Here is a 15,654-nt window from a genome sequence, read left to right as displayed (position 1 = left end):
GCTTCTGAATCACTGCATCTGCTGCAGTGGTGGGTAAGACTGGGATGCTGTGGTCAATGAGTGGTGATCCTGCTGTCCTCATCCCTTACAGAAGCTTGTGCAGACTGCCCTGGTGCAGTCACTGCGATCAGGGATCCCTGAAGACAGGCAGTGCTACAGCAACTCTGGTGGGTGATGGATGGAGTAACGTTCCTGTTTCAAAACATGTTCCCTGTTGTACTTTGCACAGCAAATTAACGTAGGATGTTGATAAAAGGAGGAAAGGGGGCCAGAATGAAAACATCTGAAATTTGCTTCCTTCTGAAGAGTGGGACTGGAACACAGTTAATCATTATCTATTTGCTAGTAAGCAAGTACATGTTTGCTAGTAGCAATTAAACTATTGTTTTAAAGATTAATGGGTGGGAGAAACATTGGTTTTACAGTAACAAACAAATGCTTTCTAGAGCAAAGGCCTTGGGCCAGCACGTGGTGTGCTGGTGCTTTGTTCTGAGCAGCAGCTGTGTGTTCCCTTCATGCTCCAGCTTATGGTGATTTCAGAAACAGAGATTGTTCATGTCTTTCATTGGCAGTAACACAGAGATGCTGAAATAAAGTGGATGTCAAGGCCTTGGCAGTGCAGGATGAGATAGATTCACCTGGATAAATGAGAAGTCAATTTTGAAAATATCTGATCTTTGCTGACTGACGTTTCTAATGGGAAATTTTCTCGTTTCTGAAAATGCCCTTTTCATTAAATATCATCAGTACTTGTGGTCTGGTTCTCTGGTGAGGCTGGCCAATGGGAGAAATCCTGCATAGGCTCGTCTCCACAAAATGAACCCTCTGCATCTCTTTGGGGCAGCCTGGCTGGGCTGTTAGCTGTGTGCAGGTGTGTTCACGTGTCAGAGACCGACCAGTGCCTGCCAGGGTACGTTAGATGTTGGCAAGCCTCAGAGGAATGTTATAGCTGTGTTGTACCATGTTTCAGTGTCAGTGATACTGTGCAGAAACAAAAACACAAATCAGAGATGAGATGAAATGGAGATACGTCATATGTTCAAGCTATATATGGGAAGGTGGGGAAAATCCTCTCTTAGCAAGGAGAGCTTGGGTCAACAGAAGCTATGTGGACTAATCAGGAAATTGTGTTTCATAATTAAAGAGTGCACAGTTTTCTGCTCTGAAAGTGGACAAGCAGATGTCTGTATGCTGCTGCTGGTTCCAGGAGGACTACATTTAAAAAGTGCCTGGTTTTGTTTTCTTCTGTTAGTGTGCCATGGCCTAGCGCTTTTTTAATTTCTGGCTGACAACATAATCTGGCTGTTGTGCATGGTTCCCTTCTGTGCAAGGCCCTGTGTAGGCTAAGCAGGGGACTGCCCAGAGGGTGCAGCTTTTATCCCCCAAAAGGGGTTCGTCAGGGCTGAGCACCGTTCAGCAATATATTAATAACTCACAGTTATGAACCCTGTCAGTATGCCTTTAATTTTACATAATTTAGTTTCTAACTTGACATGTTTTATACCACGGTGCACTGTTTGCTTCTGTGAATGCTGCTACTGCATGTCACTTCTGAGTCTTTGGGAGCTGCCTGGGAAGTTCAGGGCTGTGCCTGTCGTAGCCAGGGAGATCAGGGAGGCAGATGAGCTGGTGAGAGGAGGTCACATGTGCGGAACAGCACAGGGTGGATAGCCGTGTAAAAGGAAGATCTTGGCCATGAGGAGGGGCCTGAGTGGGCAGAGCAGGACTTCTGGATGTGCTGCTGGTTGTAGGGAAGGGATTTACTGTTGTGGGAGACTTGTTTGTAGCTGGCTGCTTGTAGAGGACTGACTTGCAGAGGAGGGACAGAGTGGCAGGAAGAGTTGATGCTCTCTGTGGACAGCATGTGACAGATGTGCTGTGACAGTGGGATTCTCCTTGGCTTCAATCTCTGTGGCCACCTAATCGTGTTTCTTAAGGACTCCCATTTTATATTTTACACTGATAGGGGAAGGGTCTGCAGTGGTGAAGACATTCAGCTGAGTTTCCTGGCAGAAAGCACTGATCATGAGCCACAATGAGCAGTGTCACTGTGGCAGTGGGAGCTGGGGCACAGGTCCTCCAGTTCCCAAGATGTCAGGACTTTCTCATTTTCAAAAAGATGTTTCTCTGGACGGGCTTTTCTGACTATGATGAAAGAGATTCTCACTTCTATATTGGGTAGACTCCATCAAGCACCAGCGATATGAATGACAGGCAGAAAGTTGACATCCCACTTGCCTCCAACCTCCCTCAGTGATTTTTGTCCTCATCCCTAGTACATTTTCTCTCATTCTACCCCAGGGCTAAACCTCTCTCAACTCAAACACAAGTTTGTGATGAAAGACAACCTAGTTTTCAGCCATTCATTTGAATTTTGGATTTTGGTCTTGAGAGAAACAGCCACTGTCTAAAGTGATAAAGTTTATGTGCAGTGTAAGGAGGCTAATATGGAGACCTGAGCTCCTGCTGGTTTCTCTGTGGTTTTAAAAGCACACAAAGAACATGGCTACTCTCTTTTCCATCCAATGGAGTGACCCGTGGGCTTGGGACTGAGAGCAGTCTGTTGGTGATGGTGCAGAAGAACTTGTACGTGCTGGAGGGAGTTCTAAATGAAGGCTAATTATTGAGTAACTGTACTAGAACACAAAAAAAAGTTCTTGAGTATCCTTTTTCACATGGGCAAAGCCACAAACCTGTTGATGTTTTTCTAATGACAAATGTGTCATTCTTTACCCTAGCATTTGGCTTTTTTCTTTCTCAGGCTTTCAGTAAGCTGCTTAAAATAAAGACAGTAGACTGACTTCAGGTAACTGTTGAAGCTAAATTGCTATTTGGACTAACTATGTTGCTTAAAAACAAAACAGTGTTTCCAAATTGCCATTGCAGAGCAGTATTCAACAAATGCAGCTGACACAGTGTTTAAGTATGGCTTTGTTTCAGTTTTCCATTTACCCACATGGTTACAGGGCACGAAGCTGAATGGATTATGGGCCTAGAGTTGTGGGCCAGCCTGTTAACAGCTCCAGCTCTTAATGGCCTGCAGGTCCAGCTGCAAGCAGAAATCTAACTGAATTGTAAATTCTGGTTATTTTATCATAAATACAATTCTCCTGTTTTGGAGTCAATTATCTGTTAAGGCCTTCATCAGAAGAGTTACTTGTACTACAAGCTACCACTAAATGTTGTTTTCCATGGGGATTAAGTATCTCAGCTCCTAATGCTCTGCAGGCTTTTTGCTGGCTTAGATGTCTTGATCCCTGACCCAGGTATCTGTGCCAACAGAAACTTTCAAGTGCTGATGCAGTTATGGTGAGAAAACTGTACTTTGGTGCTCGCATTGCCCCTGGGATCTGGTTTTACTGGAGTTTCGAAAGCAGTTAACTGCTGTTGAGGTTCCAAGGAATGGGTCTCCAGTCTGTTTTTGTGTGTTTGTAAGTCATTTCTTGCATGGGCAGGCCTGCTCATGCAGCAGGGCGGCCAAGGAGCTGAAGCTGATTTCACAGCCTTATTGCTGGAAGTTGCTGGGACCTGGCTCCCTCTTGTAGAGTCTTCCATGAAAACCAGTCTTGTTCTTCCTCCAAACATCCTCAGCATTGTTCTGCAGTACTTGATGCAGGCTCTTACTGGAGTCTTGCATTTTATTTCCTGTCTTAAAATCCCGTCTCAAACTACTTTATGGGAAACTTTTGGCTTTTATTTGTATTTGATTCCTTTACTAGCATAGGTCAAACTTACTGGACAGAAAAAAAAGTTGGGAATGTTTGGAAAATTCAGTAGATACTTTGGGGACTAAGATTCAGCTTTTTGCTGTATTCTTTGTTGGAAGCCTAGGTTGAGCCTTGTTTGAAGATCCTCAGATGGCTTTCTTGTGCTTGCTGGGTATAATGGTTTAGGTTAGTGGCTAAAAATACTTTATAGTCAGGCTTATTCTGAATTTATAAAATGTATTAATGCATTTGAAACAGGCAGCTGGTGGCTGGGATGATGAGGAGATGTAATGTGTGAGGGTTTTTCTCAGAGAGGAAAAGAGATCGTATTGGCATTGAACTTACCCTAGGATGCTGTGCACCCACTAACCTTGGCCCAAAGATCTGTGCTGCCTTGGAATATGCAGTTCTGCATGGGAATTATCACTTTAGTGCCCTGGCTCTTCACAAAGGCTGTAGGCAAGGTGATGTGGTGTAAACTACCTGAAAACAGCGAAGGGCATGGTTAGATGAACTTCTCTGTGGAAAACACCACCAGCCGCTTCAGAAGGAAATGCATCAGGGACCTTGGCTGGAAGGAAATTACTGCTCTGATTGTGATGACTTTGATTTCCCTCTCTAGCTAGTAACTGAAGGACCTCTGACACATAATTCCTATTTTTGCATGGTTACCTTGGAGTGAAGTATCTCCTTGTGAGTGAGGGAAGGAAGTAAGAAGAGCTTGCTGCTATTTCAGGACATGGTGAGGGAAACATAGTGTGCTTTATTTCCTTTTGAGACTTGTGTTTAAATTAGGAGTCCTTCTCCCCTGCCAGGGGGCAGGGAGGGAAGGGATTTTTCCATTACCTTTGCAAATAACTGTGGTGTCTCAAGTGTGGAGGTATTTGGTGCAGCTGGTGTTGAGGGGGTGTAGCCAGTTGTTTGCTGGAGAAATGCACCATTGTTCCATTTATTTTGTATCAGGGAATTTTAGCTGCTTCCCAAATGACCGCCATTTCTTCACACTAAAACCTCTTCCTTTATTCGTAAGACTTTATCTTCCTCAGTGTAGTATTCTGTATGCCAGAGTCCTTTCTCCTGTTCGATTCTCAAGACTCCTTCTGTGCATATCATGATACTTAGTTTTATTAATTATTTTGTTCTGTCAGTCATATCTGGTTAAAGACATTTCTCATAGGTATAGACTGTGGAATTCCAGTTTATTTTTGAAAAATCACTGAAGTGTGAATGAAAACTGTCTTCATGGTCCTGGATGTTCAATTAATTGAATGTGAGGCTTAGATTGGAAGTGTTGTATTTCCAAGCTCAGAAATACTCCTTTAAATAGAAATCTATGAAATATATAATGTAGAAAAATTCAGGGAAAGAATTTTTTTTTTTTTTAAATTCCGTTGATTATTCTTATATCTGTGTGCTGGGGACTTGCTGCACCAGTTGTGTACCAGCGATAGCAAAGTAAAAGAACATCCAAAGAATTAGCGACCACTATCTCAGAGAACTTGTTTATGCTTTATAGCAGGGTAATAATTCCAAAATATTTCTTCAGCATGATTAATGGTGTATCAGATAAAAATCCACCCTGACTAAATTCAGGGAGTGCCATTCTCAGTGTATTCTTGACACGCCACAAGTTTGCCATTGTGCTTTCTTTTGGTTTGTTTCTCAGTGATGAAATCTACATCATTCAGTATTATCTCTCAGCCAGGTGCTTATTTGTAGGCCATCAGCTGAGAGTTTTTTGACCACAAACACCATGAGACACTTCTTGGCAAATGACCTCTTTGGGTGGGAACTGCTGTCTTAGCAGGACTTACTCCAGTGAAAAATATGTGTCACTTCAAGTAAAAGGTTGGGAAACAGTGACGCTGGTGTTGCTCTTTTAAGAAGTCTTGGGATTAGTGTCACAGATCTTCTAAACATGACTGTGAGGGTTCCTTTGTCTCTGATCCCAACTTTTTTTTTTTCCCCCCCTTCAGGCACAGCTGGAGGCTCAGAGGGCGACTCAGGACTTTCAGAGGGCCACTGAAGTGCTGCGTGCTGCCAAAGAGACCATTTCGCTTGCTGAGCAGAGGCTCCTGGAAGACGACAAGCGTCAGTTTGACTCTGCCTGGCAAGAGATGCTCAACCATGCTACTCAGAGGGTAATAGAAACTCGTCCCAGCATCTGCCTTTTCCATACTTGATGGTCTCCTGTGGTGTATGAGGCCCAGTTTCTGAAAGACCAAATTTTTCTTTTGGTCCAGGTACATGACATGTAGGAAATGAAGCTATGAAAAATTATGAGGCCTAAGGTTAAATGATCTGGGCCTTGGGCTGCTTCTGGGACAGCTCTAGTTCTTGGTCTGGTGGTGCTGTAGTAGTGGAGTAGCTCTCTACAGAAAATAAAAAAAGTTATTACCATCTATATTACAGGGATAAACAGTGTCTTAAGGCATATCTGCATTTGGAGTTGTGCCAGAATAACTGCATGGGAATGCCTATTCCTGAATACATGTGTTATGGGAGCATTTACCCTGGAAAAACAGGGACATGTTCCAATTTTAGTATAACCTCTTCTTAGTATGGACTAAATTGAACAGGTAACTGGTTCAGAAATGTGTGTTTGAATGTAGAATTACTCAAAATTATGTGTTGCATTTAAGCTTGCATGCTGCTTTATCCTGAATTAAATTTGGAATTTAGACGAGGTCCTACCTCCTTTGTAAAGTCTTTTTAAACTTAGAGAAGAGATGAACCATCTAACAAAGAAAGGCAGTATTCTTTCTAGCAGATGTCAAGAAGAATTTTCCTGTAATTTGTCTTGTCTCTTTTTTCCTGTTTAAAAAAAAAAAAAAGGCACAGAAAGTTTTTTTTAACATAAAAGAGCCAAAAATCTAAATTAAAAACCTTTGTTCTGTCATTTCCTTAATATGCCAGTGAAGCTGAACTTGCTATTCCAAACATGTTATCATGCCATACAATGCTCATATTGTCTTGCAGTCCTCAATGCAACAGCTCTGTTGTGTTGCAAAAGCTTCTCAGTTATAAGAAAGCTTCTATTTCAGAGTGGATTTTAAAATCCAGCTGCCTGATGAAGAAACAGGGAACAGAAAGGATGTTGGCTGTGTGTAGGGGAGAGATAGAAAACCTGGTATACATTAGTGAGAAAATGAACTCCAGGCTACTGTTTGTATTATTGTCCCTGTTATCATTTGGTATTTGCAGATCTGGTGACCTCTGTGTTTATGAGGAGAGACCCACCTTTGCAGTGTGCATGTGCCAGCTGACATTTTTCCTAGCTGTAATCCCTGCTCAATATGAAGAAAGTGCAGAAATAGATAATTTTTGATTCTCAGAATTGATAGATGAGAAAAACTGGAAGCATCAAAGGAGTTGCTTAGAGCTCCTGACTGGGAAACTGCTGAGTTTTGGTGGACAGTGACAGCAATCTACCTCTCTCTAGCTGGCATAACAAAAACTTGTGTTGGGGTGGGTGAGGAAGGAAACAATGGCAATTTGAGAGTACAAATGAATTCTTCTTTTCCTTGGCTATTTCAAAGGCATGTTATATCCTTCTACAACCCTTGATCATTCCCTGACTGTGAGTCTGTGAGAGGTGTGCACCTGAGATGAGCAAACCCAGTGATTCAGAGCAGCAGATGGCTGCTGGCAGTGTTTGGTGGAGTCACGCTGGTGGTGTTGATAGGTGCCATCACTGATTGTAGGATACCTGTTTGTTGGAGGGCTGATTCAAGCCATAATGCCTCTGATTTGTTAGAGCTGAACAGCAGATAAGGAACTTAGGTGTACGTACTGCAGCTGTAAAATCTCCTAGGCTGGACTGTATAGAGCAGCTGAGGGCTCCTGGAATGGAAAACTTGTTATCCAACAATTCCTGGTGCTTAAAATAGTCTGGGTAAGCTCAGTTCCCAGAAAACACCCATCTGTACCTTTCCAGGGTGCAGCAGGTTTTGAGAGAGTTGCATGGAAGTTTGTCTTACAATTTTCATTGGCCATGGTGGAGGTCTTGAGGCTAAGGCCAGAGCCAAGAAGGGTGAAAATGCTGTTGGAAGTCCTGGCTGAACACACCCAACATTAGTTTGTTTGGAGTGCTTGACTGAATTTTTATCTTCTCTAAGAATGGAGTGAAAACTTCACTTGGCTTCAGTGCATGCAATTAATGGAAGTGCTTAGTGTTCAGTGAGGCAAACAGAATAATCGGGATCTCGGGGAGCAGAAAACATTGACATTCCCTACCAAGCTATGGATGAAAACAGGTCAGAGGATGAGATCTTGTAGAGCAAAAGTTCTCCTTGACTGCCATAGTGTTGCTGACAACTCAGATCATTAACTATGAATTACATTAGAAATCACTAATGGAAAAAACTGTTTCTTAGGGTGAAGGCTGAGGACTAAGAAATAGGTGCCTTCTACTTGCACAAATAAAATTGCGCTTGGAGAAAGCTTCTGCAGTCTGGTTATTTGGATTTTCTAGCTTTTTTTGCATGTATTTTTAGATGACAGTTGTCATCTATAAATGAAGAGAATAATCTTGCACTGAGCCTTGTACAGCAAGGACTCAAGTGCAGAAAAGCACCTCTGAGCCAGATTTTAGAAGTGGGCTACTAATTCATTTGTTTCTCTACTGATAGAAATGTCAGGCAAGAGTAAAGTGTTTTTATTTGCTGTTCTAAGGCACGGGCAGCAGGCTTCACTGAATTAATCTGTAACTTGGAACCAAACCTAAGCCCTGTTAGCAGCTTGGTAGCTGACAAACACTGTAAACAGAAAGCATAAAGAAAAAGGGTAGGCAAGAGAACAAATGAGAAACTGATTTCTTATACAGCTATGTGTGGAAGTGCTGCCAGGTTATTTTTGCACTTGACCCTATGGATATAGACAAAGACTTGGTGTCCAGAGTACCAAACAGGAAATGCTGTTTCCAGACCCTCACTGGGAGGACATAGAGATAAGGGTTGTATGTTGTAATTGCTTTTTGATGTCTTGATAGTCTGAAAAGATATTAACACTATTTTTAATGTGACCATCTCTCAGGCTTCTGTAAACAAGACTTTTGTAGCCACTGATGTAGAAAATCACACAATTCAACTGATGCGAAATGGGAGAGTTACCGAAATTTTGCTTTTCCTGGATGAGCTGGAAGCATAACGTGTGGAAAATCTTTCTATTCATGAAGCAGGCAGAACCAGCATGAACAGGTACAGGGAGTACAGGCTGTCACTCAGAAATTTCTTTGCACCTTCAAGTTTGAGCTATGTTTCCAAAGGGGGCTGGGAGCATAAACAGGAGCTGGACTCCTGCCTACCTGCCTGCGAAGATGGAACTAATCCCTGCAAATGTCTGTGCTTGAGCTAAATGTTCACAACAGTGAAGCACCGGACTGTGGTTCAATCCTGCAAGTCAGACAGCTGCTTTGCCCATTTCTATTCTTAACTTGATGCATATTTTGGGGTAAAGTCCTGTGGTTTTTTTCTAGATGTCTGTTTTTCCACAGATCTGAGAAATGTAATGATGCTTAGATTGGAATTTAGCTCATCAGTGTCAGGTGTCTAGAGCCTGACTTTGTATCACAATTACTTGCCAAAAGTTCCATTATGATGAAAGGCGGTCTGATCAATAAGTGGTGTCTGGAGAGCAATTCATGTGGCCAGAGGGGCAAGGTCATTTTAAGATAAATTCTCTGTTGATTATAATGGAAATGTAGACAAGCTTGATGAGCTCTTAAGCTGCCTGGGGAGGAAAAATACTGTTCACTCTTAGCCATTGGCTTAGCAGGATTGTGGTAACTGCAGTGTCTCTTTAAAATTTGGTGATGATGTTTTTGCTAGTGGATGCCAGCCTGTTAGTACCTTGAATTGTAATGCTGCAGTTTGAGGTGCAGAGAGCAGGGCTATGAAAGAGGGTCCTGTGAAAGGAAACTTCCACACAAAGGATATTGAATTTTGGAGGGATGGAGGAAAAAGGTCTTCACATTTTTGCTCCTACTGAAAATAATTCATAAAGATGTACAAAAGGAAAGTACTGACAGATGTGTTACCTCTAGTTTGAGACAAGCTGGAGCAGAACGGAAGACCCTTCATGAATTTCAGGAGAAATTGCTAATTTCTAATTGCTGATGCAATCTGCAGCCTTAAAAAGGTTCTGCTTCTACAGTCTTTCCTGAGATATGTTCAGTTCATAAATTCTGGCAGGGAGAAGAAATGTTTTGGCTCTTGATCATGAGACATTTTAAAAAGGAGAGGATGAGGGGAGAGTAAAGAGGGAGGAGGCATGCTCCCTCTTGGATTAATTTGGCTTGTGAAGCTCCCTTTGATATTACACCATGAAGTACCATCTGTCAGTGTAAAATGTGTGGGTGCTTTCGTGATGTAGAGAGGAGAGATACTTCCTGCAGCTAGAAAAACTTAGAGGAAAAAGGGGGAGAAGAAAAGTCTGTGAAAGTAACAACAAAAATACCACATCATTCCTTGTCCTAATCTCTCTGTCACTTTATCCTGGAAATGCAGTGATTTTTTGCAATCCTTTGTATTGTTGATTCTCTCCTCCTGGTTTACTGATATTGCATTGTCTCTCTCCTCTTTTATTTTTAAGTTGTCCCCTAGAAGAACAATAAATTTAATTTTTTTTGTGAAAGAAACGGTCCTTCTGAGTAATTATCTGGCTTAGATGGTCAACTTTGCTCAACTCCACTGATAAAATTTTTCTTTTGCATTTGTTGTTACTACTAAAATTTTGTCTGGAGTCCATTTCTTACTTCAGATTATGGAAATACTTTGGGTGGAACAAAGCTACTTGCCCAGATTTATTGATGGTAAATATATACTCTACACTGACATTCCTTTTTCAGACAACTGGGTAGGAAATAGGGGTTAGGGAAGAAGAGGAATTAATCAATCTCGGTGATGGGGGTATTTGCTTGCTTTGTTTTCATTACTTGTGTCTTACAGCCTGTGCTTTCCTGGGAGAGTGAGTTCTGCCTGGAGTAGGTGGTCCAATAGGGAGGGACAGGCAAGGGCTACAGAAATGTCCAGTGATTGTGTGGGTATCCTAGAAGTTCATCCATTCTGGGTGTTTTTGTCCAAGAGTATGTCCCCTGTTCACCCCAAGGGTGAGCTGAAAGGCAGGTACAGTGTAAGGAGGTGAGATGTGTCTCAAGCAGCCTTTAAAGAGATGTTATCCTCACTTCTTTCTCTGCCTTTTTCTAAGTGATGCTGTTGCATCTGTGATGGCTTAGGAGCATCTGCTGATGCCTTAAGAGGCCTCCTGGGAACAGAGACAAGACAGGAGTAAGGGAATAAGGTAGGTATTTATTTGAAAGGCCTTCAAAGGTACCCCCTGGGGGCCAGAGGCCATTGCCAAGATGGACCCCGAGATGGATGACAGGTCACGAGTTCTTCACACTTTCATAGGTTTGGTTCATTTGCATAGCAGGGTTAATTCTCCAGTTAAGGCTTTGGTTTAATGATGTAATTCCCCTCAGCTTTCCCCCCCTTAGAGGGTCTTTGGTTTATACTTTTGGGCCTAGGACAGTCTGGGTGTCCTTGGAGAGCAGGCCCAGAGAGGCTTTGTTATGTCTACCTAGCACGAGAGAGCAGAAATTACCAGGCTACAAGAAACTTCAGAGTCACACACTAAGCGGTACAGAATTTGAAAAATATAAAAGTTAAAACCTAAGGCATCACTACAAGGCAAGGTGGGTGGTAGAAGCACTTGGATTAGACAAACCAGCTTATTTGGTAACTGTGACCAAGAGCTTGTTTACAAGTCCATCTGACACTGCAGTTTTTTCACCAAATGTATTATTAGTGCTAATAAAAAGTACTTCTTTCCTTCATAAGCCTATCTGTCTTTTTCTAAACCTTCTCCCAGGTATTATCCTGAGCCTTGGGTGTGCACCTTGAGCTGCTGTCCCAGGGAAAGGGGACAGGCTGTCTCTGCAGAGGTGTGCGGACAATGTGAGCATGGTGACAGAAAGCCCATAGGAAAACAAGGGTTGGGGGTGGGGCAGGGGGGTGGGAAGAGAGATTTTCTTACATCACTATTTTCTCAAAAGAATTAAGTATATAGCCTTTTCCCCCCCTTTCTTGCTGGAAAAGGTAATGAACATGGGTATATATGGCTGGCAGCAAATTCCACATTTTGTCAGGTATTTTGAGGCATTTGCAATCTTTCATCCTCAAAGCCCAGTTCTGCAGGGTTCAGCATTTCTGTGATATTTGATATGAAACTTTTGAAAAATCAGCATGATACTGGACACCTAACCTGCTTATGACCCTGGTGCTGGTCTTCCTTAGCACGTGATTTATCAAAATTCATGCTAATTTTGCCCCAAGAATGGATGCAAGAGACTGACATGTAATTGAGCATTGGGAAATTCCGGTTGTTCCATTATTTTGTAGCTTACGGTGTTTTTAAATTGCAGTTTCCTTGCCACTCTAGAAAGAAGATGAACCACCTTCTGTGCAGTCTTTGGAGACTGCAGTTTAATTTAGGAGACTTCCATGTTGAAACCAGCCTTGTCTGACACTTTTCACTAAGGAAAGTCGTTGCACCAACTGGCTTTAAAACAGTTGCTTGAGATAAGAGGCTGCAGTTTATTTTTGAGGATGCAGGAGAGAGTATGTTATGAGCCTGATAGATTTCCCCCTCCCCCCCTCCCTTTCTTTAAAAATGGATGCCTTATATAGATGAGAAAGTTGAGGGGTTTTGGAGTTGAGTATATTATTTTATATCTGATCAAAAGATCCTTTGAAAATCTTTATTTCTCATAGTTTAAAGTTCTGTAGCAATTCCTTTCCTTAATAATGAGTGGTGTGTGCAGATGAGCAAGAAGTGGCCTCCAGGTGTGGCAGCAAGAGCTACGAGTTGATGCTGATGGAGTTTGGCTTTGGCAGTTTCACGCATTCATTTAGGCATCAGAAAGGACAACATGAGAGTTTTCCTGAGAGGAGCAGCGCTCCAAGCAAGTCAGAGTTTACCATCTCTTTTCCCTGTTCAGTTCAGCCTGAGGGCTAGGAGGGCTAGCACACTTTTTCCAAAACCTAGAGCTTTGTGGGTGAGGTTATTTAAAATCAAGGTATCTTGAATATTCTCTCTGCATCTGAGAGCTCAGATGCACAGTCTGGTGGTGGGAGCCAGTTGGAGCAAATCTGCTTGAAGCTGCGGAGTAGTTGGTATCACAGCTGAGGCATTTCAAAATCCAGTACTGGAGAAAATGAAGTCCTGCCATTTTTTGTATAAATACCTTCTTAGCTGCAAGAAAGGAAGCTTAAAAAGATCACCTGCTTTCCCCTCAATAGCTAGACCAACAAAGAGGTGTCACCACTTTTGTGACTTTAAATAAATTAGTCACCTCCCTGTCTGGATCTTGACTGCTAGTGCACTAAATAAAACACATTTTCTGACACCTCTGACATTGTAAATTTGGACATTAAAAGTACCCTGGATAGAGCTACTGGCAAAGCTTGGCTATGGGATACCAACAGTGCAGCTAATGGAGAGACATTTACTTTTCCTGTTCCAATGCTTGACAACTCTTTCAGTGAAGAAATTTTTCCTTATATCCAATCTAAACCTCCCCTGGAGCAACTTGAAGTCCTTTTCTCTTTCCTGTAGCTTGTTACCTGGGGGAAGAGGCCAAGCCCCACCTGGTTATACCCTCCTTTCAGGTATGTGTAGAGAGCAGTAAGGTCTCTCTGAGCCTCCTTTCTCCAGGCTAAACAACCTCAGCTCCCTCAGCTGCTCCTTATCAGACTTGTGTTCAAGATATCTTCATACATGAGGATAGTGGGCTGGTCATCAGCATAGCTTCCCTTGTCTGGGTAGTGGGAGTGTCAGCTCAGGGCTTGAACCTTTGCATTTTCAGTGTTGAAACTGTGATTTCAGGCATGTCAGCTGTTTTAAGAGAAGAGCCATCTCAGACACACAGTCTTCTAGTGACTGGTGATTCAGGCCAAACTGTATTTGAGTCCTCCCTCTGCCGTGGTTGGTGTTCAGCCCTTTCCAGAGTGATGGAGCTGTAGCTGGGAGCTGACCAACCTGCCAGCTCTGTGCAGGGGAAGTCAAGTTCCTGGGAGAGGAGCAGGAGGAAGCATAAACATTGCTCTTGAATGTAGTTGGGTGACTTCTGCTAGTGTTGCTTCTCTTGTGAATATCTAACTGGGTTAAAGAATGGATGATCCCAAAAGCTGAGGGTCTGCTGTACTTCCTGTAAGAGGGATTATGTGAAAACCTGTAACACCTCTCATAATTACAGTGTTTGAAGACTTGACATGTTGCTGTTCTTTTCGGGAAAGACTTTTAAGCAGGTTCACTGAAAGTAATTTTTTTCTATGCCCTCACTTTCCTGACATGAGGTGATTGGAAAGATTATAAAGTTGCTGTTAATTGAAATGATAAGAAGTGGATCATTGTGTCTTGCTGCTCAACCTGTTCTTTTCCCCCTCTTGAAGGTCATGGAGGCAGAGCAGACCAAAACAAGAAGTGAGTTGGTTCACAAAGAGACTGCAGCCAAATACAATGCTGCCATGGGAAGGATGAAACAACTGGAGAAGAAGCTGAAAAGAGCCATCAATAAATCAAAGTATGTTTTATGTTTGGAGAGGAGTTTAGTGGTGAAAACTGGGGGGGGGAAATACCTGTTCTGTGGGGGTTTTGAACTTGCAAAAGGGTATTGCTCTTTGGGTTCCTCTCTGTGTGTAGCAGCCTCACAGCACAATTGGTACTGGTATTTGTCCTTGTTGTTCTTCTAAGTGTCTTTTGAAACACCTGGCTTGATAGACTGGTGAACTACATGGGATAAGAAACCTTTTCTGAGGAGCATCTTGGTCTTGTTCTAGTGCACTGAACTCCTTGGTGGTGTGTGACTTGAGGAGCAGGCTCATGGGATCCGCACAGGTGCTGTCTGCAGAGCTGTGTGTGTAGATGTTTCACAGCCTGGGATTGTTCACAGTTCTTATTTTTAGTTAGGAGAGCAACAAAGCAAGTGACGGAAAGCTGAAAGGTGCGAGTCTGCACGGGTGTAACGTGCTGTACATGAGGCTTGTTTACTTCCTGACACTGCCATGGCAAAGCTGTGTGAGAGCCATTCTTGGGGAAGGAAACACCTTTCAGAGGGCATAGCTAAGCAGCTTGTGTCATTAATAATTGTCTCTGCATTTGCTGTGCAGTTTGGCTGTGTTGCAGAGAAGTGAAACAGCTTTTTTTTCAGAACCTGTGTGAAATTTGGCCCTGTTTACAACCAATTCTTAATCTTCTTTGTATTTCACAGACATTTTTAAAAAAAAATATTTCCAGACTGTGGCTTGTCTAAACAATCTGCTTGCTGTATTTAGAATTTAATCCCCTCCATCTAAAAATGACTTTTTGGTGAAATCAGTCAACTAGAAATCTATTTTGATTGGGGTTTGCTCAATTCAAGAAAGGATTAGCACTTCCCAAGCAAGATCCAAGCATGTTTGCCGAAACAGTGTAGTGGTGTGACTTCCTAGAAGGAGCGGCATGCTGTTTGTCTAGCACTGTGCAGGGGCTGTGAAAACCATCGTCAGATCACCAAATGACAGATTCCTCTGGATAAGGGCAATATCTAAGAACAGTTTTGGCTGCTAGGAGTTCCTTCCTTGCAATAAGATTTAAAGTAAAGACCATGATTAAGTTGTCAGTACATAGCTTTCTATAATGATGGTGTGGAGCCTGGTGTCCCAGCTGCCTCTTGTGTGATGTGCCTCAGAGTTTTCATTTCCTTGCTGGAACTACCCTCAGAGGGGTGTCTCGTGTCATTCTCCTTGGGCCAAGCTGGTTTTCATTTCTGTGGAAGGATCCCAGTATATTCCTTTGTCTCACAGCAGGGCTGACTGCAGCATAAACCATCTAGGTAGGGTGTTTTGGAGTTCCTTTAATAAAGGGTGTACAGAAATGCCACTTCTAACCTAGTATTAACATGAAAGAT

The 15,654-nt window shown here is 42.6% G+C and overlaps 1 protein-coding gene across 1 annotated transcript in view; it reads left to right on the top strand.

Moving 5' to 3' along the window:
- Window positions 1–15,654, top strand: part of SH3BP5 (SH3 domain binding protein 5) — a 51,724-nt gene that overhangs the window by 25,836 nt on the left and 10,234 nt on the right. Inside the window, exons 4-5 of the mRNA XM_042043894.1 lie at window positions 5,684–5,848; window positions 14,159–14,289. Coding sequence (XP_041899828.1) covers window positions 5,684–5,848; window positions 14,159–14,289 — 296 coding nt within the window. The remainder of the gene's footprint in view (window positions 1–5,683; window positions 5,849–14,158; window positions 14,290–15,654) is intronic.

Source organism: Corvus kubaryi, unplaced genomic scaffold (assembly GCF_017639235.1).
Source record: "Corvus kubaryi isolate FWS band 111438036 unplaced genomic scaffold, C.kubaryi_AGA036_p1.0 37398, whole genome shotgun sequence".
NCBI classification, from domain to species: Eukaryota; Metazoa; Chordata; class Aves; order Passeriformes; family Corvidae; genus Corvus; species Corvus kubaryi.
This window is presented reverse-complemented; position numbering and strand designations above follow the sequence as displayed.